The sequence below is a fragment of the Gouania willdenowi genome, chromosome 15 (genome assembly GCF_900634775.1).
Source record: "Gouania willdenowi chromosome 15, fGouWil2.1, whole genome shotgun sequence".
NCBI classification, from domain to species: domain Eukaryota; kingdom Metazoa; phylum Chordata; class Actinopteri; order Blenniiformes; family Gobiesocidae; genus Gouania; species Gouania willdenowi.
In genome coordinates, this window is record NC_041058.1 from 14,741,597 (window position 1) to 14,768,555 (window position 26,959).

General features: G+C 37.6%; 1 protein-coding gene across 1 annotated transcript; it reads right to left on the reverse strand.

Moving 5' to 3' along the window:
- Positions 1-35: 35 nt before the first annotated feature.
- Positions 36-25,933, reverse strand: LOC114476366 (transmembrane protein 150A). The gene is made up of 8 exons (XM_028467795.1): positions 25,692-25,933; positions 23,747-23,964; positions 19,593-19,640; positions 16,615-16,701; positions 15,859-15,926; positions 9,239-9,366; positions 3,993-4,170; positions 36-2,568 (listed from the first exon to the last, which is right to left on the reverse strand). Exons 2-8 carry the CDS (start codon positions 23,809-23,811, stop codon positions 2,309-2,311), a joined length of 834 nt encoding a protein of 277 aa, XP_028323596.1. The 5' UTR covers positions 23,812-23,964; positions 25,692-25,933; the 3' UTR covers positions 36-2,308.
- Between the last annotated feature and the right edge of the window lie 1,026 nt (positions 25,934-26,959).

Here is a 26,959-nt window from a genome sequence, read left to right on the forward strand (position 1 = left end):
TCTCTTTGCTGCGACATCAAGCCAAGATGCAACTCTTGTCAGTTTTTTTATTTATTGAAGGCATAAATGTATACAATCAGAAGACTTTTTTCAGCAAAATAGATTTTACAACATAAAACCTCTTTGGTTTTCATTGACAAAAGGATATATTTATATAAGGCACAGGGAGAGTTTGTTGTTCGGCTCAGGGTGGGAGGAGGTTTACACGTTTAAATTATATGGTAATGATCTACTGATTTTGGGATCATCGTTCTTGTAAATATTCAACCATGACTGTGTGAGGGACAGGAATTCTCCCAAGTTAGAGAAAAAAAAATTGGTGGATGTTTTACAGAATCTTAAACAAGCATTACATAACATTGACCAAAGCTACTAACAGACGACAAGAAAGATCTAACATTAACCTGAGTGCAGAGATAGAAAAGAATAAAGGGAAACAAAGATAACACACAGGATGTCTAAAACTAAAAACCAAAGGAAAAACAAAACACTTGGTGTTTAAATGACTGAATCAAAATCAAACAGTGAACAAATATCTACCAGGTAAACCATTTCTGCATAAGCAGCATCATTGTCTTGGTAACAATACATGCAATTCTTCAAACTGAAAAGAAAACCCAGGGGAATGAAAAACAAGAATGGTTTGGTCTGAAACTGCCACTAAAGGACTTTATTATTTTGAAATGATTAGACAAAAACAGGCCCAGATCTGATTTGAGCAAAAAGCGCTGCATGGAGCCGATTGGCCAGCAGAGAGAAGCAGTAGGTTGTCAGTGAGTAGCTGTACTCCACCTCAGTAGAACATTAACCTCCTTTCAGACAGTAAAGCTCTGCTCCAACAATGGCAAACCAACCATGAGCCAGCAGTGGTAGATGTAGCCCTTTTTATAAGAATCAAAGTCTGTTAACACAGCGCTGACTTTCTGTAAATGTGAGCAGTGTCTCAGCGATGACTGCTGTTCCACACATGAACAGTTCAGAATTATTATTGCTTTTCTTTGTCAGATATTAACACGATCACAGCTCAAGAATTAGTGTTAAATGACAAAGGCCTGTGTGTGTGTGTGAAAGAATCAGACACAAACTGAAGTTTGGCACATGCTATAAAGTGAAAAAAAAATTATTATTTTTTTTAACTGGCGTAGTTCAGTCTGCTTTTCTCATTCCAAACTCAGAACTTAAGATGAAACAACACAACTACTCTCAACTCTTCCTCATCAACAAATGAAATGGAAATAAGATGCAGTCTTCTGTCTGTAGGCCTGAAAACATGTTTGATGTCTCTCAACACCAAATCCAATAATGTCAAAGCTCTGGTTTGAATTAGCTGCTATGCTCTACTTCCTATGGCAGGAAAGTGAGGAGGGTATTTATATATATATATTTTATTGTTTAGCATTCATCCTTAAGGCTAAAAAAACTGAGTGATGGGACTTAAAGAAGCACTGCATCAACCATTTGTTCCGTTTGTGGCTAAAATGAAGATGACTCTTCACCAGAAGCCTACAAACAGAGGAAGGTTGTTGTTTTTCCCCTTGGCTGGTTACCATGGTCACCAAAAAATAAAAAACATTAAGGTTTTGCATAAGTAGAGTTGCTTCATTGAGCTAAAATATTTTAGGCCACTTTTTAACCACAAAACCCAACAAAGACGGAGTTAGAGGAACAACACGTTACGTCAAACTGAACGTGCACTTTGCTCACTTTCAGTTGAGCTTCAGTAACCAAAGTTAAATGAACGTTTCTGTGACATTTGTCCAAACATATCAGCCGTAGCTGTATAAAAACATGTCAGATGATGAAGAAAAAGAGAACTAAACACTCCTTCACCAAAACCAAAACAGTTTGTGGTGCTTTTATCAGTTTGTAAAACACAATAGAGAAGTTCTCGAAGATTCTCAAGCTGTTTCAAACGACTTCTTTGAATGTATTGTAACGCTAACAGACCCTCTGCTCTTTGCCTCTCAGCTGTAACGCTGTCAGCAGGGCTGTCCAGCAGCCTACGTTTGTTTAGAGAAAATGGAAAAAAAAAAAACACTGGCCAAGACTCTCGACAGGGGACGCACGATATAATTGTGATCTAACAGAGAGCTGCTTCGCTGAACGACAGGAACCGAGTACAAATACGTTTTGGCGTCACACTTGTGTGATGTGCAAAATGCAAAAAGGTCCTTTGGGAGACACAAAGGTTGAAACAAAGCTCTCCATACTGGTTTCTTTCTGTAGCTTTTAGGCAAATGTGGCTGGAGATTAATAATTAAAATCCTCCACAACCCAGAGTTTGAAAGGAATACAAAAAGGCAGCAGGCTACAGTATGGACATGTTGTCTGGTTGGATAGGGTGTGGTTGGGAGTGAGTTCCAGCCATTGAGTCCACCTTGTGTTCTATCCCAGTGGATCTCAGTCTTCCTCCTCCCCTGGACAGCATCACCATGGTGTCTCCGGATATGCCGGCAAACTCAAAGGCAAACGTCCCATAAAACAGCATGACTGTGACACAGAACACCCACTCAAAGATGGCAGAGGCGTGCTGTAGGGTGAAGCTCTCCTGGCAGAAGAAAACACCGCCTGGAAAACGTGGTGAAGGAAAAATCTGCAAATGGACGAAAACCTGGACAGTTTGTTTCTGCTGATCAAAGGGAAGAAAATAAAGCTACATGTTTCAATATCAGGCGTGAGTTCAAACTTTGTGGATTAAAAGAGTGCCGCTTTTAATCCACAGTCATTTATTTATGCTACTTTGATGTCCCTACATGCATTGTTTGCCGTGTTTGATGCTTGTTATTAAACCAGTCATAATAAACACAGAGGCCCATTGTGTTTATATAATCTATAAGTCAGAAGGAGGAGGAACTTTTTACTATCTAGGAGAAAATTAAGAGTTATCATCATCTGATGATTCCTCTTACTAAGGGTGTCAGAAAAATGGATTCGGTGATATATCGCAATATTTTACCACACAATTATCGTGTCAATTCAAAAAAATGTTGAAATCGATTTTTTTAAATCATGTTTTTTACCAAAAAAAAAAATAAATGTAATGGCACTAACATATGCATAGCATGTAAACTCCCAGTCACTGTGTGTGAATGAACCACATCAGACCTTGTTAAACTACGTCACTCCTCAATGCATTTTAGCTTAAAAGATTTTCATAAAACATACTTAGCACTTTTATAGATGTATGTGGTTGTATGACAGTTTGATAAACATCCTACTTGTTTTTGATACTGGTGCTTGAATTACAGTTAGTTAGCATTTACTTGTTTTTGCAAGTTTAAAAAAAAAATAAATAGTATTTCATACCATTTTGTACTTGTAAAGGTGAAATTTGTAATTATTGATAACAATATATATTGTATTGTTTAGTATTGGGATATATCGTATCGTGACATGCAAATCGTATCGTAAGATCCATTGTGGTAGCACACCCCTACCTCTTACTGTACGTTGTATTTTTATTTACCAGCTTTTATAGATTGTCTCGTCTTAACAAACCTTACCACTACAACTTGTTAATTCTACACTTGTTTGCCAGCTACTCACTGATCAGTCACAGAACAACGAGCATGAGCAGTTCTCAATTTCCCAAAATGAGAAAAAGAATTAGAGAAATAGTGAACATCCAACTGTTATTGTCTGCCTGCTACTCAATGGTTAAAGTCAAAGCAGGTCCACCAGTCAATAGTTGCATGTTTTTTTTAATACAGTCTCGGCAAAAGCCAAGCGTGGTTTGAAAATATTCAAACTATTCACAGATTTTCAGGGCCAACCAATATTTTAATGTTGATATTTTGCAGTCTGAACAGAGCGTAATACTCTCTTAACCATGCACAGTATCTTTTCATTGTCTTGAATATCGGTAAAATATTTGTCATGCAGCTACATGACTGAGTGCGACATTGAATAAAGGAAGCAAAGATGGCTACATGTAACATTCATCTACTCGTCAGCCTCGAAGACTGACATCTGTCAACAGCTGGAAAGGATACTGAGCACCAGAGCCACGAGGGCCAGCAGGGTCATGCAGAGCCGGAAGTGGGCCATGTTGTACTCCCCCTGAGTTTTGGCCAGTCTGTAGGTCAGCGCTGACTGCAGCCCTACAAACAGCATGGAGGTGGGAAAGGCAATGCCTGCTCCGACATAGTGGAGAACTTTGGCATTGTCCACCTGTTGTAGGAGAGGAAAAAGCAAAGTGTAACTATTTCTAAACATCAGAAACACACACAGTTGTTCACAAGGAAACATTATCAACACAATAATAAACAGTTCAGGATGAGAATCAGTTCATTCAGTGATAGGCAGACTGATGGGGTCAATTACAATTATGCTTTCAATTACCCATGTTCAATTACAATTTATTCACGATTACAGTGACCAACATTTTGTCCAATTACAAATATTTTTTATCCTCAGAAAGACAACTACAATTACGTTCTCAATTACTGAGCCTGAAATTAATAACCTTCCTTTTGTGTTAGCTTTCTGTTAGCATCTCTTATGATAACGGGTCCTAAATCAGCTGTAAAAATACACTAAAAACAAATATCTATCATCTAATTTCTATTTCTAATCTATTGATTACCTTGTTAGTCTTCCTAATCAGTGAAAATATAGGTTTTAATGTTTTTGGTGTGGACATCTGAGCCTATTTTGTGTCAGTATACCCCTTGGTTTCAATTTTTTATTTATTTTTCTTCCCCCAATGGTAAAATATGGGAAAGTTCTATAGAATTATCATGGTAATTACAATTACAAAGTCAATTATCTAAACTCAATTACAATTTAATTTTGATTATGAAAGCAAATTAATACGCCATAATTGAAATGAATTATCACTTATTATTATAATTGACCCCAACCCTGCTTTGAGTTACAGGCTTGAATATTGTATTTGTGTAACGTTATGTAAGGAACAAGACAACAGAATGCCTCGTTTTCTCTGCTGGTCACAAGAAGAACAGCAAACAATAGACAAAGGGGATCACATGACCACATTCTCCTACTGCAGGGTCTCACACTGACTACATGCTCAGATGTAGTGATAAAACGGATCAATTTTCCAATTGAAAGGTAAACAAAACAAAACCAGACACAAAAAACAACTACACAACACTACATGACGCAGACAAAGCACATTTCTGACTCCTGTTGTCAGAGCCTGATTAGAACAATACTCTACGTACTGGAGGTCAAACACATTATTACAGCAGAGAGAAGTTAGTCACTTTTTGCTGCTAAGCCATTCGCCCACTGACCCAGTTACTACTTACTGAACATTCCTGCGTAGTGGGGGCTAATCCTTTATATGACTTATGTACAATACAAGTCATATGAGGTACATACAGTAGAGTTTCTACATCTGTACGTTAATCATTTTGCTGTTAATTCAAACATTTTAAAGTTCAATTTAAATTTAGTTAATTTCAATCCTTGTGTAATGTTTTTACTACTGATTTTTAAACTAATTAGTAGTAATTTTATTTTTAAAGTCCATGTAAAGCAGATATGAATCTGTGTTATGAGTTTGTCACATCACAGAAACGTGTCATTGACCACTGAGCCAAACATGAAAGATGAAAAAAAAAAATTGCTAAATATATAAAATTAGGTCTCGAAATCATGGAAAAACAAGCACTTCTCTCTGCTCTGAAACGCTGGGGGCGTGTCAGTTAGAGGCACTGGAACCACGCCCACGTGCGGGAAGGGCTCCGCCTCTGTGTACTGTGTCTACGGGAGAGAGCAGTGTGAAAGTGGCTCCAGCTTCAATGGAGCTTCTCCCACTGGTTTTCCAACAGTGCTTGGATCGAGCCAAACGAGCAAGTTTTTTTTAACACAAATTTTTATGTTTGTTTGTTTGATTTCTACCAATTACTAGACATTTCAGGCAACCCCATCATAATCCCAGGCGACCCCACACGGGGTCCCAACCCCAAGGTAGAAAAACACTGCCTTAAAGCAAGATGTGTAATTTCTGGCCAGGAACAAGTTTTGTAGGAAAAGGAAAGACTAAACTTTCTCCACCACCGAAGATCTGTTCTGGGCAATGTTTGCACTCTTTTCCAGAAAACTGAAACTTGTTACATTCACTGGATTCTCTAATGTGACTCTAGGAGTGAATGTGTGCATAACTCACTGTACCCATTCTGTATCCAATATCGACCTTGTCTTCAATTTAGCAGTTCTGCAGCTGCAGATGAACACAAGTTACCAACACTGACACAAATGTACGGTAGTCTTCATGTTATTATTACCGCTGGCTGTATTTGTTCACCATTTGTATCATTCTTCCTGTTTAACATAAATCAGAACGAGGTGTGTCGTCACCTCTGCTCCTCTTCTCTCCTATGGGGAGAGATTTGTCTCAAAAATATTCACAAATAGACCCACAATTTTCACGTATATTTTTCAAATTTACACATGCGTTTTTCAAATCCACAAATATATCCACAATTTACAATTATAAAACACGTGTAAATTGTGCATATAGCTGTGGATCTGAAAAACAGGTGAAAATTGTGGATACATTTGTGAATGTTTTTGAGACAAATCTCTCCCCATACTCTCCAACCCTGCTTTCAAAACTCAATCATGTGTTTTCAGAGGTGACAAGTAACAAAGTACAAATACTTTGTTACTGTACTTCAGCTGTTTTTTCTTGTATTCGTACTTTACTTGAGTATTTTCATTTTTTTTTTTTTTTGCAACTTTATACCTTTACTTCTTAAAATAAATATCTGTACTTTCTACTCCTTACATTTTAAAAATGAACGTGTTACTTTTAAGGCGTCCAAAGATGACGCCACGACGATGAAAGACGGAACATTTTGATAGTTTGATCTCAGGTCCCGTATTTTTATGGTTTTCACGTTTTTAAAAACGTTAAACTCAAAGCTGCTCCCGGTTTAATTAAGCGTTGCCACTTTTTTTCTTAAAACATTTTATTTACAAACTGTATCTATAATGAGTTCTAGATTCTCCAGGTGTTTTTATAAAGGGAAACAAATTGAATTTATTACCATGTAACATTTTTCTACAACTTCTTAAAAATGCTCTGGGTTTAATTGAGCATTTGCACTTGTTTTTTTTTTTTTTTTCTTGACACATTTCATCAAGTGCTAAATTCTCCAGGTGTTCAATAAGGTAACGTATTTAAATTGTTTCCATGTACCAGTTTTCTAAAATTAAAAAATAAGAGGTATGGTATTTGCTGGTTTAAAAACCCTGTTTTATTATTGACGGGACATTTGTTTTACTTTTTTTTTTTTCCTTAAGTCCATTAAGTAACATGTACTTTTTTACTTTTACTCAAGTAAGGGAGCAACTTCAATACTTTTACAAGATTTTTTTATTTATTTATTCAAGTATCTATACTTTTATTTGAGTACTGAAGACTAGTACTTTTGCCACCTGTTTTATTAGTAAACCTGTACGGCAGCATTGGGCTTTTCCACTGACTGTTTATGTGTTTCCATTTCCAAACCATGTAACGTGACAGGAGAAATCCCACTGGCCGTGCCACAGCCGTGCTGCCAAAGCCTTATGTAACGCACAGACGTAAAATGAAGCTGTGGCATATTTTACCATGTGTTTATGGCCTTTTGGTTCCCTCTGATCTACTCGGTTTCAAATGCTGGCATTCGGGCAGGCTCTGATTTGAATTAGTTTGTGGTGTTTGTTTCGTTTTAGCGACAAATATTTGTGTCTGTGCATAGTTGTAGAGCAGGATTTCTATCTTTTCAAGTAGGTTCTGCAGTTTATTCAATCTGCTTCCATCACTAATGACATCCTATTAAAAGGCATAAAGCCGGGGGTGTCTACAAAAAAGTCCAAGCCGGGCTTGTGATTGGTTGTACACGTGGGTTCTACCACTCGGCTCCTCTCTGTACATTGCCAGACTAGATGACTCACTTCCTCCTGGCTCTTCCCATTAAATTCCTCTCCGCACTGTGATGAGGAGCGGGTGAGGAGGACCTCCTGGCAGTCTTAACGTGCTACACGTTTGGGAAACAATCACTGCTCAACACACAGTCCAATCAGTTCGACAAAAAGCTTCCCTATGAAGTACTTTGTCCCTTTGCAGCTACACCTGGCACACGCAATCAGAAATTTATCGGAATTTTCGTTTCGGAAAGCTATCGACTGGAATAAAAGTATCAAAGGAAAACTCAAAAACAACAAGAAAGTCAAAGCTGCCAGTAAGTGTGGATAAATCCCTGGTGGGGGGGATGACAAACACTGGAAATACTGATGCTTATGATATTCAGCAGAGCTGTTTTCTACGTAGATTTAAACAAAGTATCGAAGCTTAGATTGTTTCTCTCTCTAAAGTCAACCATGTAAGAACTGAAGGACAACAGCCAAATGATAACAACGTTCACATCCTTTATCAGAATACAAACAGTTATTCATTTATCTCTCAAGTCCTCCCAATGAATTCCTAAATCGTTTCGAAACAGTACGCACGTTCCCTCATCCACTCTGCCCAAAAAGCAACACTTTGGAAGGACAAATGTTTCCTTGTCAATGATAACTGGCTCTTGGAAGTAGGCAGCTGAAGATTTAAACATTTCAAAACAGACAATGGATCAGTGTCCCTAAAAAGGAGATGGGTCCACAGTACACAATGTGCCTGTGTAAATGGATTTGTTTTATTTACTCACACACACACACACACACACACATCAATGCAAATTTTTCCTGAAAATGTAACATATTATTCAAGAAGACAAAGTGAACTTGCTGGAATTAATAATGTACTAAGTATTCGCCGCAAGAGAAAGTAAAAATGACATAAAAAATCCTATCATGTATCATTGTGTAAATTACAAAATGATTCAGTTGTAAATATCTCAGCCCCTCCAAATACACACTAATACAAATTTACAAAGCTAATATCATATGATGGCAGTCATTTATAATCTGAAATTGACGAAAAAAACTACATTTCTTAAAAAATCCTGCCAGTTTCCTCAAATTATTCTACTAAATCAAATAACAATTGTTCATAATATCAAGGAAATGTAAGTTAATTTAAGTTTAAGGTCACTTAATACTTGATATTGTCGATCTCATATAGTTTATATGTCATTTATACCTGGAAGTGCAAACTAGGGCACATTAATGTTGAAATTTCTCATTTTCCTGCTAAAATCTGTGGCCCACTTGAGATCAAACTGGTCTGTATGTGGCCCCTGAACTTAAAAGGAGTTTGACACCCCTGGATTAGACCTTTTACCTGGAAGTTGCCCACCATGATGAGTCCTGCAGCACAGATCCAGCCTGTGGACAGACTTGCTGTGTTGAGAACACAATTTTGATGCTTCTCAATGACGTGGGCGTAGCGAAGAAGCACAATCACCATAACTGCACAAAAAAAGAAGGGCGGGAGAAAGAGACCGTGTCACTTAATGAGTTCAAATCCCAACGCTGGAGGCAGAAGAAATTAGGAAAATGTTTTACTTATTTTTCAGAAGGATTTGGGTGCATTTCAATAGCAACACTCAGGCACTTACCTCGGCCAAGATACACTAAGACTTACTGGAAAGCAGAAATACAGGAAGTCCACATTTCACTATCAAAATCTAACCCGTGCAAGATGGCGGGAAAGTGAGTTAGAGAAAGTTCTTTGAAGTGGGGTTTGTCTTGGATGAGGGAAATGAGTACAGCATGTGGGACAGATGAGGGCTGATGTGCTAACAGGCTCTGACTAGGTGCATTGTGGGAGCACTGGGGAAGTTGACCCCCACCTGGTTTCTCTTTGTCAGCCCCTCACGGCTGGTGCCTGATGAAGGCTGACTGAGCATAGTGAAAAGGGGGCGGGGCATAGTGAACGAGATCCAAAGACGCTTCAGATAGAATTAAAAGGGGAAAAGGAGCCTCTTGTGTCCTGACCTTGAGCTCATATACAGTATTGTCCTATAGACTAAACTGTTGTGTTAACTCCTTAAGAGGCGCAGGCAGTCAAAAAAGACATGAAAAACCCAACAATGTAAAGCAGTGATTCTCAACTGGTGGGTCGGGACCCAAAAGTGGGTCGTGGACCTGTACTGAGTAGGTCGCAAACAGCTTGTCAAAAATAAATAAACACTTAGTCTCTCATGTTGGACTTGTCTTTTACTTTGAAAAAACTTTTCTTTTGACAGACATCCTGTGAAATTAATGTTGCACAGGAAAATATATAGATTTAAGTTTTAAAAAAGAGAACGTGTGTTTTCAACAGCTATTTTTGAAAAACGTGGGTCGCGATTAAATGGCCGTGGAAAAATGTGAGTCCCAAGGTGAGACCAGTTGAGAACCCCTGATGTAAAGCTTACTCCAGGGTTGGGGTCAATTACATTTATCAATTACAATTACACATTAAATTATCCATGTTTAATTACAACTGAATAACGATTATGGTGACCGGATTTTTTTCCAATTACAACTAAAATTACAATTATGATTTTCCCCTGAAAGTAATTGACAATTACAATTCATCACAATTACTGAGCCTTTAATAAATAACCCCTTACAACTTAACCTTCCTCTTAGCATCTCTTATGATAACAAGTCAATTTTGACCCATGTCTTAAATCAGATGTAAAATATTATTTATCATCCAATTTGTTTTTCGTCTCTTTGTTACCTTATTAGGCTTCCTTATCCATGAAATATTAGTATTAATATTTTTGGTGTGGGCATCCAAGCCTTTTGTGTGTAATTATACCTCTCAATTTAACATTTTTTTTTAAATGGTAAAATAATCCTCAACAGAACTGACAGGTAGTAGGAAACGTTAATCTGAAACATATTTATATAATTGTTAACCATGTATGTGTGAGCCATAGAACTGTAACATGGTTCCACATTTTTGCATTTAATCAAATTGTAATTGACAAATTTTATATAATTTCCAATGCGAATTACAATTACAAAGGAAATTATCTGAACTAAATTAAAATTGAATTATGCTTACAACAGCAACAGGTGTTTTCAATTACAATTACAGTTATAATCATGTCATAATTGTAGATAATTATCAGTTACGTGATTACAATTATAACTGAGCCCATCCCTGGCTTGCTCTTTATTTCATAACTTAACTACAACTTCAGCATTAAACAGAACTCATACTAGAGTTGCATTATACTTAATACACTTACACAAATACGACTAATGGATACGATTCAGATTCTTTTACTAAACAGTTTATTAATCTATAAAAAAAACACAAAAAATAAATGAGGCCAGGGCTTAAAATGTACATTTAAAACTAAACGGATATTTCAAACTTTGGAAACAACTGCCAAACAAACTGTGTTTACAACCAAGGCCACAACATTTGGAATTGCTTTGAATTGGAGGCAGAAAACAATGAAAAGAAAAATTTTAAAAGTTAAATATGAACATTTTATTTGCACTTTAGAGACACAAATTTGCAGATTAAAAGATTGCATGTTCTGCCTAAGCATGTGGGTTCCCCTCACAGTACAATAACACGTCGAGTGAGTGAACATGTGTAACACTCGAGGGATCGGTGGAGTGAAAACATTTGGAAAACCTTGATATCAAACGGTGCTGTACTTATCTTAAAAAGTCTTTTATGTTTATTTTTTTAGGGGTAAAAAGATAATGAAATATAAAGATTTGGCAAAACATCTGTAATCAAATATCTTGGCAGTAATGCACAACCACAGGAAGTCACAATATAAACAGTGACCACCTGAAACTGTTTTCTTCCTACGCCTTCACCCTTCTCCTCGTTACATTTTTGCAACCTCTAAAAAACAAACAGCGTCTCGAGCATAAGACACAATCTTGCTTTTGCCTTTTTCACAATAGAGAACACGGTGTATCTCAGAAGAGAAAAAAAATGAAGTTCAGGCCCTTTTATTAGATCACAGGCTCTTGGTCTCGCTGCAGCAGACTGGCTGGCTGGTTTTCTTTCAGAGTTTAAGTAATGATTACTTCATCAATATTAATGGGAATCTCTATCCCTCCTGGCATTTAATAGATACTGTAAAATGACAAGAACTCGGCTTAAAGGTTAAGGGACGCTTTCCTGCTACTCTTGTGAAATATGACTTTAACCATTTAATTTGGCAACATGGCTTTGATGAGTAAGCAGTTGCTGACCTCTGCATTGCTAGAGAAGGTCAAAACAAGCTGCTGTCTGACTGCACAACCACCATATGAATAATTTTACATCCAGAGAAGCCCGCCCTCCCTCCCTCCCTCCCCCCAGCCTTTGGCCACATTTCACACAGCTATGGTGCTCTCCCCTACTCTCACTGGTTTTTCTCTGAAGTCAGGAAGAGCAGAAGAGGAAGTCAAGCATGTGGCTCAAACAATGACAATGCAACGTGGATTTATGATATAGAATGTTACAATAGGTGTACATATCCTCACTGCTGCATAACAAAGCCAAGGAGTGTATTTAAAGTAAACAGGAATGTCTCTCACATACAGGAGGGACGAGGAGACAGAACACACACATACCGTCTGTAGGACGTGATGTGTGTAAGTTGGCAGAAAGGTAAGAAGTGCAATAGTAGAAGTATGTATGAACTAACACACAGTTCACCGAGTCCACCTTATCCCAGTTAGGGGTAAAACCCCTGAGCCAACTGTTGCAGGCACAGACTTCCAAGACAGAAATCACTCGGTTAATAAGATAAGCACTTATTATTTACAATAATCTGCTGTAGAGCTACATACCACATCAACTTACCCTACTTCTGCAAAGCCAAATTAGCTTCCTTTACCACCAGTATTAGCATAGTGTATGTACAGACTGAATTAAATGATCAGAAAAGAATGCTGTAAATGAAACAAACATAAAAGTGGGAGTTAAATGCATTTTTTTGTACTTTTGTAGGTTTTTGAGCATTTTTTCTGTTTTCTTTGTGTTATGAGTCTTTGTGTATTTCTGTAGTAATTGTGTGTTTATAAAGACATGTTTGTCATTTTTTTGTCGTTCTTCTGTCATTGTGTATGGCTACTTTACAGGCTGCACAAAATGAGACCGAGGGCCGACAGTTACTAATGTCTGATGTTGTTGATCATTTGTGTGATTCCAGCGAGTTCTTTTTGAATATGTTAAAGGAACCATGACACACTAAATCAACCTTTCTGTGTTTTAAAAATTATAAAAGTGCTATTTGGGCTTCATACACATGCCCAAAGTATTTTTTTCATTGATTCCCTCAAACGTTAGTTAAAGGGTGATTTGCTCCTTTCTTACTGCAGGGTGAGCCCAAACACCTCGTTCCCACTTTGATGACGAATTTGATGCGGCACTGAGCTGGAGAAGCCGCGCCTCCAGGAAGCTCTCTGCCGTGATTGACATTTAAACAGACACGCCCACAAAAGTGAGCATTTCAGCATCCTTCGCTCAGTGCTGTGTATGAATTTTCTACAGTCTATGTATGTACCGCCCCATCGCTCTGTCTCGAGGGCGGAGAGGAGGAAGTCGGTGTCCCGTCTGTAGATACGCCCACTCATGAATATGCATAGATCAGCAAATCAGCCTGTTTGTGTGGAGTTGCTCAGAAAGTGACTTTTCAGAGGCTAAAACTCTGGAAAACAGGCGAGTTTAAGAAAATAAACCTGAAATACTATGTTTTTGGGTTCTTAGAACAAATGGATATGGGTGAAAAATAGCATGATATGGGACCTTTAAGGTTTAATTTTGTGTTCCGTTTGAATAACATAAATAAATAAATAATAATAATAATAATAAATTTGAATAATATTATTCAAAAAGAAGACAAAAAGAACTTGCTGGAATAATTACACAGAAGTCAAGGACACATCAAAGTGATCAGCAGACGCCTCTGAAGAAGACGGGCAGTTGACAGTCGAAACATGTCAGGAGATCAAAGTAAATTTCCCGAAAAAAGTTAAATTAAACTAGAGTTGTCCCGATACAACTTTTTCATTTAAAATATGATACCGATATTGCAGCCTTGCGTATCGGCCGATACCGATATTTCTCCGATACAATATCAGCATGAATCATACATATTTTTATTTTCTTTTTTTTATATAAAAAAAATTATGATCACCTATTTTGTAGTGTGGATTGTTAGAAAAGGCTTGATCAAGTGATGTTACTCAAACACAGATCAATAGTCAGCAACAGTAGGTATGAGAAAAACTGACCCATTTATTATTAACCAATTGGTTACATACATTTGAACCTTCAACATAATATCTACAGTATTATACAATTGAATAAAATAAATAAAAAATGAAATGCCAAAAAATCTGAAATTTGAATCCGATATTCGTTTTTTTAGGCTGATATCGGACGGATATCCAATATCGGATCGGGACACCCCAACATGTTACATATGATCACTCGTGTCCTCATATCTATACCGAACAATAATATGAAACTGTTATGTGACTGTTTTGCACCTTAGAAGAATTTTGGAAATGAAAAAAAATATTAGTTAATTGCTAAAGGTCAATATATTTCTAAACATTAAAAACATCTCAGGTGATGCAGACATGTATAAAAAGAATTAGCTTTAGCATCCAAGCATTAGGCAATAGAGAAATGAAAAAGGAAGAGGAGACGGTTTGGTTCATAAATTGTCTGGTGCATTGTTGGGTTGAGACATAAATGAATTAATCTGTCTGCTGAGTAATGCCTGTTTCTACACAAAGAGCAGCGTTTACATCGCCTCCCACTCATAGACACTCACATGGACATCTACATAGGATTTATGGGTTGGCCACCAAGACATAAAAGGAAAGATCACATGTAGCCATAGCCTCTTTGTAAACACAATAAAATGAGAGAAAGATTGAATGACTTTATGTTTGTCACAAGCATAGAACAGAGCTATAATATGGATAGTTTTTAACCTGCAAAGCCGTGATTCAAAACCAGACAGAGAAACCATAACAGCCTACAATGTGGGTCTAGGGTACAATCAAGGCAACTATACCCCTCTGCTGCCACACACACACACACACACACACACAGCTGGGAAACATTAACTAGACCAGAGCAGTCAGAACATCCAGTGAACGCAGCATGTGCAGACCAACAAAAGACATGCAGAGGTGCACACGGTTGCTCAGTCTCTGCTCAGATATCACACGTTTTTACAGTACCAGCATCAAAACACAACCATTATGCAAAACTGTCTTCAACAAGTTGGGTTCACACAAGCTTTCGGTATAAACAGTTCCTATAAAGTAGATAACTTCAAAAGACCAAGTACAAACACTTGAGGTTATGTAAAAACTTTAAAGCCTATAACATCACAAAAGCAACTCTTTAACGCCTCCAAAATATAAGCAATATCAAAAAATGCCTTTAAATGTACCATTAAAAGACCCACCACAGTGATGTGCTGCATAATGCTAGATCACAGCAACAAGTATGTGTTCATAGTGGAAGGAGATTAGTCAGTTAACAGTTTTAGAGAACTTTTCTATGTACCCCACAGACTTCAAAACATTTGAGTATTTTTACAGTACCATATGGTAACATATTTGAATATGCGATGTAAAAGTTGTCTCACAGAATTCCACTCTTGTAGGAAAAAAACAACAAAAGTTGATGTATTCCATTAAACACTAAAATAAATACAGGTTTGATTTCATGTAGCTTTGCGGTATCTTTGGTAGATTTTAGAGATTTATTGTGGTGGATAATTTGGATTTGGAATTGTTGGCCAAAGGCAGGGTTGTTTTTTCTCCCGAGGTGATCTGGTCGTTTCATGAAAAAGCAACACTGGAAACATTGTCACTCTGCGATGCAGAGTTTTTTTTTTTTATTGTAAAATTGAATTACCATGTAATCAGATCCACGATCAGATAGTATTGATGCAATACCTTCCTGTGTGTTAAAGACCTTACCCATGAAAGAACCAGTGCTGCAGATGAGGCTGAAGAAGCAGCTTTCAGGTGGAAGAGTCCCACATTTGCTGTGACAAAAAGAAAAATACACAGACATAAATCATTAAATCAAAGGGACGTGGTGAGCCTCCTCCCACTTGCTGCAGCATGCTGTTAACATGAACTGTGATTCCTCACATCCTGACGTCACGTCTCTTGACTTTTCACCTACTGCATAATGCCTCACTTCTAGGAATGGGATTTTGTTTCGGAGGAGAAACCAGGAGATGCCTAACATCCTGCAGCCCTAACAGCCAAAGTCCTTTCAGCTGACTGCAGTCACACACACATTCTTAAGATCATACTGTAGATTAAAAAGTGAAATTTGTTTAACTCATATCGGATCCCATAAACCCTTAAACAGCCTTAAAAACTATGTTAAATTCCTCAAACAGCTATCACTGTGGAATTTTTTGGTTCTCCTTATGTAAACTCCGCTCCTCGTGTACTACAACAAGCTTTTTGATGTTAAAAGCGCAGCAGGGCAAAAAGCTAAACAAAAGGGAAACAGGAGTGTCTTGATTTCCTCCCAAATGTAAGTTGACACCTCTGTGTCTGTGTGTGTAGTTCCGTGGTTAGAAACAGACCTGTGTTTCCCCTCTGAACTGCCACGGTGGCAGACTTGGCAGTTCAGAGGCGTTCAGACACGTTGCGTTTCTGCTGGTTTAAAAACCAAAAAAAAAGCAGAAGTAAGATCGAGGCGAGAGAGTAACTAACCTGATGAGAGGTACATTGTCTAATGTGCAGCAGAAGGATGGCCCGCTCTGCAAATACAGCGCCTCTTCACATGACTGGTTGTACAACCTGGAATTCATAACACACACACACACGTGCATGAAAATAAATGCATAATTAAATTATCATTAGACACAAACGACTTTTAAATATTTACAAGCTGCTCAAATAAATTGCCAAATTAAAATGAATCATTACAGAAAGAGTCTGTATGTTTATATGAGAGATTTTATCAGAAATGGGGCTGTACAAGAAATATTGGTTTTAAAACTACTGTAAATAGTGTAAATCCACTCCCTCTGGGTTTCCATAGTTATAGTGGGCGGTGCTAAAAAAAAGTTAATTTCTGGAGAGATGGTGAAAGGTGAAAGGTGAATATATGGTTTCAAACATTAAACTCTTCATTTATAGTTCTTTAAAAAAGTGAATAACTGGCAAAAACAGTAATCGTCCCACAAAAAAAGTTTTATTTGTTTCCGCATCAGGACAACAGGATGACAGAGAATGTTAAATGTAATGCTTAATTCCCACACAATAAAATCATAGAACCATGACCTGGTCCTGGTCCCATAAAAAGGAGAAACACACAGAGAGAGGATTAAGTTTTGTGACAATTGCTGATTGCTAATATAAGGTTTATGTCCTTATTTATTAGGTTATTACTGTCATTTTAGATTCTGACCTTTGGATTTAACAAAAACCAGTTAAAGCTTTTGTTTTTCCCAGTGCCAAGCTGTAGTATTACCTGACAAAATCTTGTTTTGATGATGATGATGATGTTTTACTCAGTTTTGTTTTGTTTTTATTGTTAATTGCTAGTGTTGTGTTCAAGACCGCACTATCCAAGACCAAGACTTGCCCGAGACCAGAATGCACCGAGACCAAGACAAGACCAAGACTTTCGGGAGCCGAGACCGAGTCAAGACCAAGACCGAGACAAGCCGAGACCAAGACCAAGACCAAGACCATAAACATTTTTTTTTCAATTTAAAAAAAAAATAAAATAAATAAAATTATGACAAGGTTCAACAGTTAAATAACATTTTCTCTTTAATTTTAGTTTATTTTAAATACATTTGACGGACAAAAAAGGTGCCTGCAAAAAATTAACTAAAATATTAAAACTACTACTGCTACTGATAAATTCACAATTATTCTACATATTTGAAAACAAGATTTTTATGTCAGCTGAATGTACAACAAGTGTTTAAAAGCATTTCTGCCAAGAAATAATGATTCTTGATTCTGATTCTTTCAGTTGTTCAGGTTTAACAGGTCACAGATTTCACAAGATAATTTTTTAGTTTGAAAAAGCCTTTACACAGGTTATTTTTATTAATTCACTTTGTTGATATAGTTTAATTTGGTTGCTGTAATATAACTAGGATATTCAATTAACAAAGGTTTCCAACTGTAACTGTAAAAGTGAAACTTTCTGAAATAAAACTACAAACAAGTTGTCATCAGTGTAAAAAACATAGATCTACAGGTAGATGTGAAACTAAATAAAACAAACTCAACCCCTGGAACAGTCATGTGACAAATTAATCAATTGTTCTTGTTGAGAATTATTATTATTATTCTGGAAACAGAAACTATAAAAAATAATTATATTGTGAACCTGTTTATATTGTGGGGAACATATTGTATACATACATGTAATTGGAGTCTAAAGACACAAAAAACACCACTTTATGAAGATAATAAACTAATATAAGACCTCTTTACAGTTATTTGACTCATTCTGTGATGCGCGGCGATGACGCGATGGTGACGACATAATCCAAGATGGCGGCGGCCCGGACTACAGCCGATATTATGTAATAAAGCCTTAAAAGACATGGATATAATGAAAAGAGTGGATGGACAGAGACATAAACATGCAGACTTTCACACGGACACACAAGGACTTATTAAACACACACGGACTTATTAAACACACACGGACCTCAGTAAACACGGTAAAAGGAACAGGCTTTACCGCTCGGCTGGCACTAGGACCCAGAAGCAGAGTAAGTGCGTCACCTATCCAGCCTTCACAGACTGTAATATCATCAGTTTATCATTTTACCAGTGATTTTTACCGGTGATTAGTTCATTTCTCCCTTCTGCTCCGCGGTCCAAACTGACACCGCAGCCACACACACACACACGCAGCCACACACACACGCAGCCACACACACACGCAGCCACACACACACGCAGCCACACACACACGCAGCCACACACACACGCAGCCACACACACACGCAGCCACACACACACGCAGCCACACACACACGCAGCCACACACACACGCAGCCACACACACACGCAGCCACACACACACGCAGCCACACACACACACACACGCAGCCACACACACACACACACACACACACACACACACACACACACACACACACACACACACACACACACACACACACACACACACACACACACACACACACACACACACACACACACACACACAGTCACATTAAGAAAGGTTGCGGTCATTATACGGGGTGGATTAAATAATGACTAAAGGATTGTTTTATTCCGTTCTTCTCCGTGTTATTATCACATTATAAAAAAGTTTAAAAATAGCAGGAATTAGTGCTGGTCTCGAACGGTCTTGACGGAAAATCCCGAGTCCGGGCGGCCCGAGTCCAAGACAAGACCGAGTCAAAATGCTTCAGAGACCGAGACAAGACCAAGACCTTTAAAATTTGGTCTCGAGACCGGTCTCGAGACCAAGACCGGTCTTGACCACCCCAGGTCGTTTTAAAAGTAGATCAAGAGTCAAAAAGTGTGAGCAAACCCTAAATGTCACATTATGAGACAAGATGCCAAAAGTCTATTGCATTAAACCTGTAGATAAGACAGTGCAATCCCTTCTCAATGGAAAGCACAGGTTTTACTTTTTCATTGAACTGCAATTTAAACAAAAAGATAAAATAAATTGAGTGTAATACCAGTTATCCACGGGGCAGACATGCTGGTTGTAGAGGGCCATGGCATACCTAAAGCAGAAATAGAATGATTAGCCATACAATACGATCATCAATTTAGGAGATTAGCAACCACCACAGTGGAAGATAATGGCGATCCAATTAACAAAACAAAACAGATTTTTTTTTTATTGACAGTTTGATGAACATCAAACTGTCACAAAAAGACAAAACAAAAAACTAAGAAAACACAAGGATTCCAGACCTGTCAGGCTTAGAGAAATAGCACACATAACATAAACTGTAGAATTGTGGACTTAAATTAACTGTAAAAAAAAAAATATTGTTGAATATGAAATACAAGGTTCTTTCTCATGACTTTGAGTCTGATTTTGAGTTCATCCAAAAATAAGTCTTATTTGAAAAACAAACATGGGTTTAAAGCACTTTCTCTCACCTGCCTAAAAACATTGCTAGTGCTACTTTAACCTGCATGTCATTTTTTAAAACTCTCTCTTCCTGCCAGCCTGACCTACCACTGAGTTCCACCTGTTCAGCCTGTGAAAGATCTGCTGACCTGACATTTACTCACTTTTTATCACTCCATACGACCTCTGGAAGACACGGGACAGAGAAGACTGGTCAGACCAGCTAACACTGATATCCCTGCATGGTGTTTATTTGGCCGAGTCAATGACCAGCTGCATCCACAGAGCGGTCAACGACCAGAGGATCAAGGGGAGTTAAGTTTACTCAATATCGAATCTATAGCCAACCTTTGAGATCCCTGTTGTTCATGCCTAAAAAAACTGAAATAGGAACTGTAGGAGTTTAAGAGGACTGGACAATAAGACAAACTTACTTAAAAATCTACTTTGTTCAAGATAGATTAGTCTGAGAAACAAAAAAACTAGCTGCTTATTCACACTAGAAGTTTATGTAAGTTACATAATTATCTGCAAATAAGATGTCTTAACAGAAAACACCTCATTTTTAGATCAAACGTGTCCTGTGTGTATTTCCTTCAAAATGAAAACAAACACACACACACGCGACAATGCCAGCCTCTTTATTCACACACACACTGATCAAACCTATATTTCCCATTGTCTGATGATGACAGGATGACTCACACAGTCAGAGTCAGACAATGAGACGATCGGTCCTGGTTTCAACCCTCTACAGTTCAGACTAAGGTTAAGCATCCATTAGGAACATTTCCAGGGTTGATGATGATGTCCTACTCGACCAGTGTTTTGAAGGCAGAGCTAAATCACAAAGACCTAAACACCTGATGCTTTGAAGAAGACAGAGGAAGGCTCTAGTATAAAATGTAAATGCTTAAATATATACCTCAATCAGGTATCATAAAAAATACTATATTAAACAAAAAACACTTTGTCTAATATTACAAATTAGAACACAGAAAATGTGTTTGTTGCAACATGGCATGAAAAATTACTAGTTATATCTGTGGTTCGGCTTGTTCACTTTCAGTAAAGGAAATGTTTTTTTTAATGGATTCATTACTGCATGTGAATAAAGCAAACACGCTTGATAAAGGATAAAGCAATATCAGTCAGATCGGGATTCATATAGATACAGGATAATAGCCGGGTGAAAAAAGCCCTCAGGAAAAATGACTATGATCAACTTTGTGCACCACACACCAACCATAACAACAAAAAACCTAACATATTTACACTTAAAGCAAATACCAAGGGGCCACAGTGAAAAACCTAGCCTGCCTTCTTTTTCCATCACTTCTGAGGCACATTCTTTATATCCAGTCAGTCTTCAAATCAAAACTGAGATCATAAGCAGTCCAGAAAAATTTTGAAAAATGTATATAAATGGATACATACACTCTTGACTGCATGTTATTCTAAATTAGGGCTTTAGATACACAGAGGAACAAAGCTAATGATAACGTTTGCTTGCATGATCAAGCTTCTAGCAAAGCTCAGAAGTTGTAAATCATAATTTCATGCTTTCGGAGCAATAACTGCCGTGGAACAAACTGTGTTTTTCTAATTCGGGAATGTGCTAAGGCCTTTGGTGACAGACTTCCGTGGAAAAACGTGGTTTTTCCAATGCTAAATCCTAAAGATGGTACAAAAATAACCTAAAAACTAGATGTGCTGTCAGTTGTTAGAATGAATTTTTGGGCATTCTGTTGGATACTGTGGTTTTAACTGTATGGAAAATCAGATATAACAAACATTTATCCAAGAGCCACACTGCTATTTAAGAATTGACTCATAAAAGGTCAGGAGAACGCTCTATGCCAAGAATCCTGGCTGCGCTAAAACCCAACTCCATGCTTTACCAATGTGCATGGACACAAGAAGCAAGGTCAAAATATAGCTCTACGTTACTGGCTCTCAGTATTTACCTAACTCCCTCCCAATCACCCACACTGAAAGGACAAGTTATGCAACAAGTCACATCCTTTGACATTCCACTAAGTCTGGAAACAGACCCGTAACTACTTTTAGAAACAAAGCTCCTTTGTGAAGGTAAAGGAACCAGATTTAAGTGACTGCCCTTTCGGAGCAATTGGACTCAAAACTTCAAACATGTCTAATGACTGAACTAATTACAAAAAAAGTGGTCAAGAATGAACGTCTTCTTTTTTATCTTCAAGTTTAGAAATAACACCAACGACGTAAAAGTGAATGAACAGTAAACGTGTGTACAAGAATCCATTTGTGCATAGAGTCTGTTTTATTGCAGGGCAAAACCCTTTTTAGTCCAAAAATGTAACTCTTAACACTCAGCCGGAGTACAAAACTACAACTATTTAAAATTGGGCCAACTGCCTCTCTCTTTCTTTAAGGTTGGCCTTTTTTTCTCAAATAACTGTGCACACCTCACTTTGAGGAGAAGAGTGATAATCTCAGATCGTTCCTGGAGAAAGTTAATCTACATGCAATCGCCATGGCACCTAGGAATCCAGGGTAAATATGCAGTGTTCCTTAGCTAAATGGCTGAACCTCAGAGTATGCAAACGACACACAAGTGGATATTTGTATTTGTTTTTGTTTTTTTTTGTTGTCGTGCTCTCAGAAAACTTAACTTCAACTTGTTAGAATCCTAATGCCACGTTTACATGGGAGCTTTAATTCCTCTTTAAAGCGGAATAAAAGTTAATTCCTCTTTAACCTGACCTTGTAAACACTTAATTCCTAAAGCTAATTTAATTCTGAATTAAACTTAAGTTAATTCCAGTCGTTTTGCACATGTGCTACTTGCGGCGATGACGTGTTTGGTGACGGCATAATCCAACATGGCGGCCCGGAATAAAGCCGACACTATTTAATAAATGCCTTAAAAGACATGGATATAATGAAAAAAGTGGATTGACGGAGGCATAAACATGCGGACATTAACACAGACACATGGACTTATCACACACATGGAGATCAGCAAATGGAACAGGCTTCATCAAATGGGTGAAGCCTTTTCACTCGGAGACGGAGTAAATGCATCCCCGTACTGCTGCACAGGCTGTAATATCACCAGTTTATCATTGTAGCGGTTGTTAGAGCTACTATCTCTACTAGGGAGCAAATATGTATTCCTGGTTATTGCTTTCTGGAGTTTTACTGGGCTTTATTTACTGGCGATTAGTTCATATCTCTCTTCCGCTCCATGAACCAAAGTGTGTTATTGTCCAGCTGTTGCTTCTAAACTACAATCAAAATAAAGGTGAAAACAGTTCTCATGTGTGGTCTTCTGTGTTACAGCCGACAATAAAAGGTTTGTTGTGTGTTCTTGCTGATAGACGTGATCGATGCGATACGTCATGTTCGCCCCCCGTCCAATCAGATCCTTTCCAACTCCCAGACATAAAGTGGAATTAACTAAAGCCGAATAAACCGGTTTGGGAATTACTATTACTATTACCATGTAAACACGAAGCAGAACACTTTAATTCCGAATGACTTAATTCGGAATAACTAATTCCTAATTAAAAAACATCATGTTACCGTCACCACGGGCATAAAATAAACCTGTGCACTACAAGCTGTCACCAACAATGATATGAGTCAGAATGACAAACAGATGTAGCTACATGATAGCTTATGGTTTTGCTCATTTCCAAGAAATTGATGTGTGAAAAAAGCATTTTTGACTGTAAAAAAGAAGAAGAAAAAAGAAATGGCAACACTTACACAACCCAGATGCCAGTGATGGTGAGCACTGGAAGGCTAACAGGCAGGATCATCCACAGAGACATCTTGCAGCACTTTGACAGCCCCTTTCCTCTTTTTCCTCCAACCAAGTGTTTTCTGATTAGCTAGTACTAACATTTAACTGCTGTTGATTGATTCATTTTCTTCAAGACGGAGAGAGAATGGTCGGAGCGACTGAGGGACGGATGTGTTTTTAGCTGGTGAAAGAGCATAAGAGAAAACATTGGATCAAATGAAATGGTAAAATTAAACCTTAAACCCCTTAAAGTCCAAGATCCCTGGGGCGACCCCTCTTTCTGTTGTTTTGTTTCCTTACTTTGAAAACAGAGCCTCATAACTTCGGATAAAAGGTCAAATTTACAAATTGATGCTTTTGATTAAATCGGAACATTGAAACGCTAGTCTGCATTTTCTCTCAAAACCTGTTTTTTCCTCCCCCAGGAACATTAATGTCATGAATACTCTTTTATCGCTGTTTCTAAAGCAGATTTTAATCCTTTTCTGAACCGTAGTACATATGTGCAATGCATGCACTATAGCATACCATCAAATAAAACACTTTTATGGTACTCATCCATATGTAGAAGTGCTCATACAATCAATGGCAAAAACTAACTCCACAAGTTTTGACTAATCTAGTTTTTGGACTAATTTAAACTGTACAGTTTCACAGGATACATCTGCTGTACTCATGGCAAACAAATGTGCACCACACAGGAGCTCAAAACCACGACCAGAAATAATTGCCTTGAGGAATGTGTGTGTACCTTCGGTTTTCCAGTGTTGGGCCCCAATGCTGGACTTCTATGTACCCTGTCTTATGTCATAGGTAGGCCAGTGTACAGCATGTTTATGTATGATCAAAATCAGCTAGTGTGGATGGGTGAATTCACAATGTGTACACATGGGAAAAATTTTAAATCAAAAAATTATCGTAAAGAAGTTCAAGTCAACAGGGCTCTGCAATATATACATTTTTGTGTGTTCAAGTTAATTGAAAAAGGTAAAAGTTTGATTTATTACTGTTATCAACAAAATATCCACAAAAGCTGTCTATTGATTCAACATTCATTTACAACTCGAGACAAACTCGTGCACAATAAACTGTGTAGAAGAGATTACTCCAGCTACTAGTTACACCAGACGTGGGCAACTACTGGCGGCCTGGGGGCCACATGCAGCCCTTGCTCTTGTTTTGTGCGGCCCCCAAAGTAAACACACAAAATGACTTCAAAAAACATATAAAATTAAAATTACAGAAACATACACGAGTCCAAAAACACACAAATGAAAACACTAAATGAGAGAAAATACACAAATTTAAAGAGAAATTGACAAAATGACACCAAAAACACACATTAAAACTAAATTTAACAAAAAATGGAGTTATTTTTTATGTAAATATACACATAAATGACTGCAAGGCAAACTCCCAAAATTACAACAAATGGACACAATGAGTCATAACAACAACAAAAAAAGGACAAGAAAATATGCAAAATGACTTGGAAAAACACACAAACATGCACAAAATGTCAGCAATAACGGATGAAACCACAGCAACAACAACAAAATGACAGAATGACTCTAAATAGACAGAACTCCATGTACTTTCCTGTATTAATCATTCTAGATGCTGATATAAAAGTTAATAATGTGGCCCTCAGATCAGACAATCACAGTTTTTTGGCCCCCGCCGTCATAACAGTTTAATGCAGACCTCTGAGTTATTCTCTTCCTGTATTATTATTATTTTTTTTTTTTTTCTTTAGTTTAACTCTACTTAATTTAACATGTTGCAACTTCGTGTTGCAGTGACAGATACATTCTGGCCAGGAATGGTAGCATTGTGCAGTTAAAGTGGCTCCATTCATGCTTCAAGCTACAGAAACGACACAGCATCAAGGCTTTCATTTAGACTCACCTTCTGCCTTCGTTAGCTAGCAAAGTTGCTTTCCCCCACTGCTTTCAGGGAGAACTTTGGGTACGCAGACCTATCCTCCACAACTCCGGTCGCCCCCCAAAACATCCACCATTCGGTGCTTTACATTTACATCAATGTAAGCCACTGTAGGTCTTTTGTTTTGTGGTTTTGCTGAAGGCTCTTTGCTCCGTTTGTTGAGTGGAGGCTCGTTCTCACTAACTGCAGCCGCCACGAGACACGCTCCCGAGTATCCAGCTGTTTAGCTCCGCCCACTTACGTGTGTGAATGGACGTCACAGCCCGCGAGTTGATCTACGTCTGTAGCAGCAATTTTTAACCACAGCAGAGCCACAGTAGAATGTGTTTTTGGACCACATTATCAACAATAATGTCAAACTTTAACAATTTTAAAAGTTGAATACCACCTTTAAAGAGAAGAAAAGAAGAAGAAGAAGAAAAAAAAAAATTCAAAAAATAATAATAACCAATGTAAGCTTTATCTGTAGTGTTGTTTTTGGATTTTTCACTCATTTTAAGTGGTGTTGAAAACGTTTCTGTTATAGTGAGGATGTATAGCATCCTTACTATTACTTACTAATGTTGTCTGTGTACTTTATTATTATTATTATTATTATTATTATTATTATTATAGATTTTTGTCTGATAACTCGTACTCCAAATCAAGTCTGGCTTTTAACCTAGCATACAAATGACTAAGGACACTCCTGCTATCTTTTTTTTTTGTTTTGGTAAGTTTAACAGTTATTGATTAATTGGCATAATTTTATTGACATTTTCCCATTCAAACCTATTGTAACAGAGTACACAGCGCCCTCTGCCGTTAGTCATTATAATACAGTTCACTGTAATAATGAAACTGGGTCTGAGGAGTTATACTGACTTCAAGTGGTTTTAGCTTATCCATCCGCTCTTGTATTTTCTTTGGGAAATGCAGTTTGTCTAGTTTTCTGCATGTTGTATATTTTTTGGAGTCATTTTATGTGTTTTTATCTAATTTTCTATAGTTCTTGGAGTTTTTGTGTATTTCAAATTTCATTTTGTACCGTTTTGGGAGCAACTTTTTGTATTTCTGCTGTAGTTTTATGTATATTTGTTCGTTATTGTTGGAGGGCTGCACAAAATTCGACCTGGGGTCTCATGTGGCCCCCGAGCCACCAGTTGCCCATATCAATTCTGTAGTCTAACGTAAATCTGCATGATGAAAGGTCCCAATCCACGTTACAGTATTCTAAATCTGTTTTATGGACT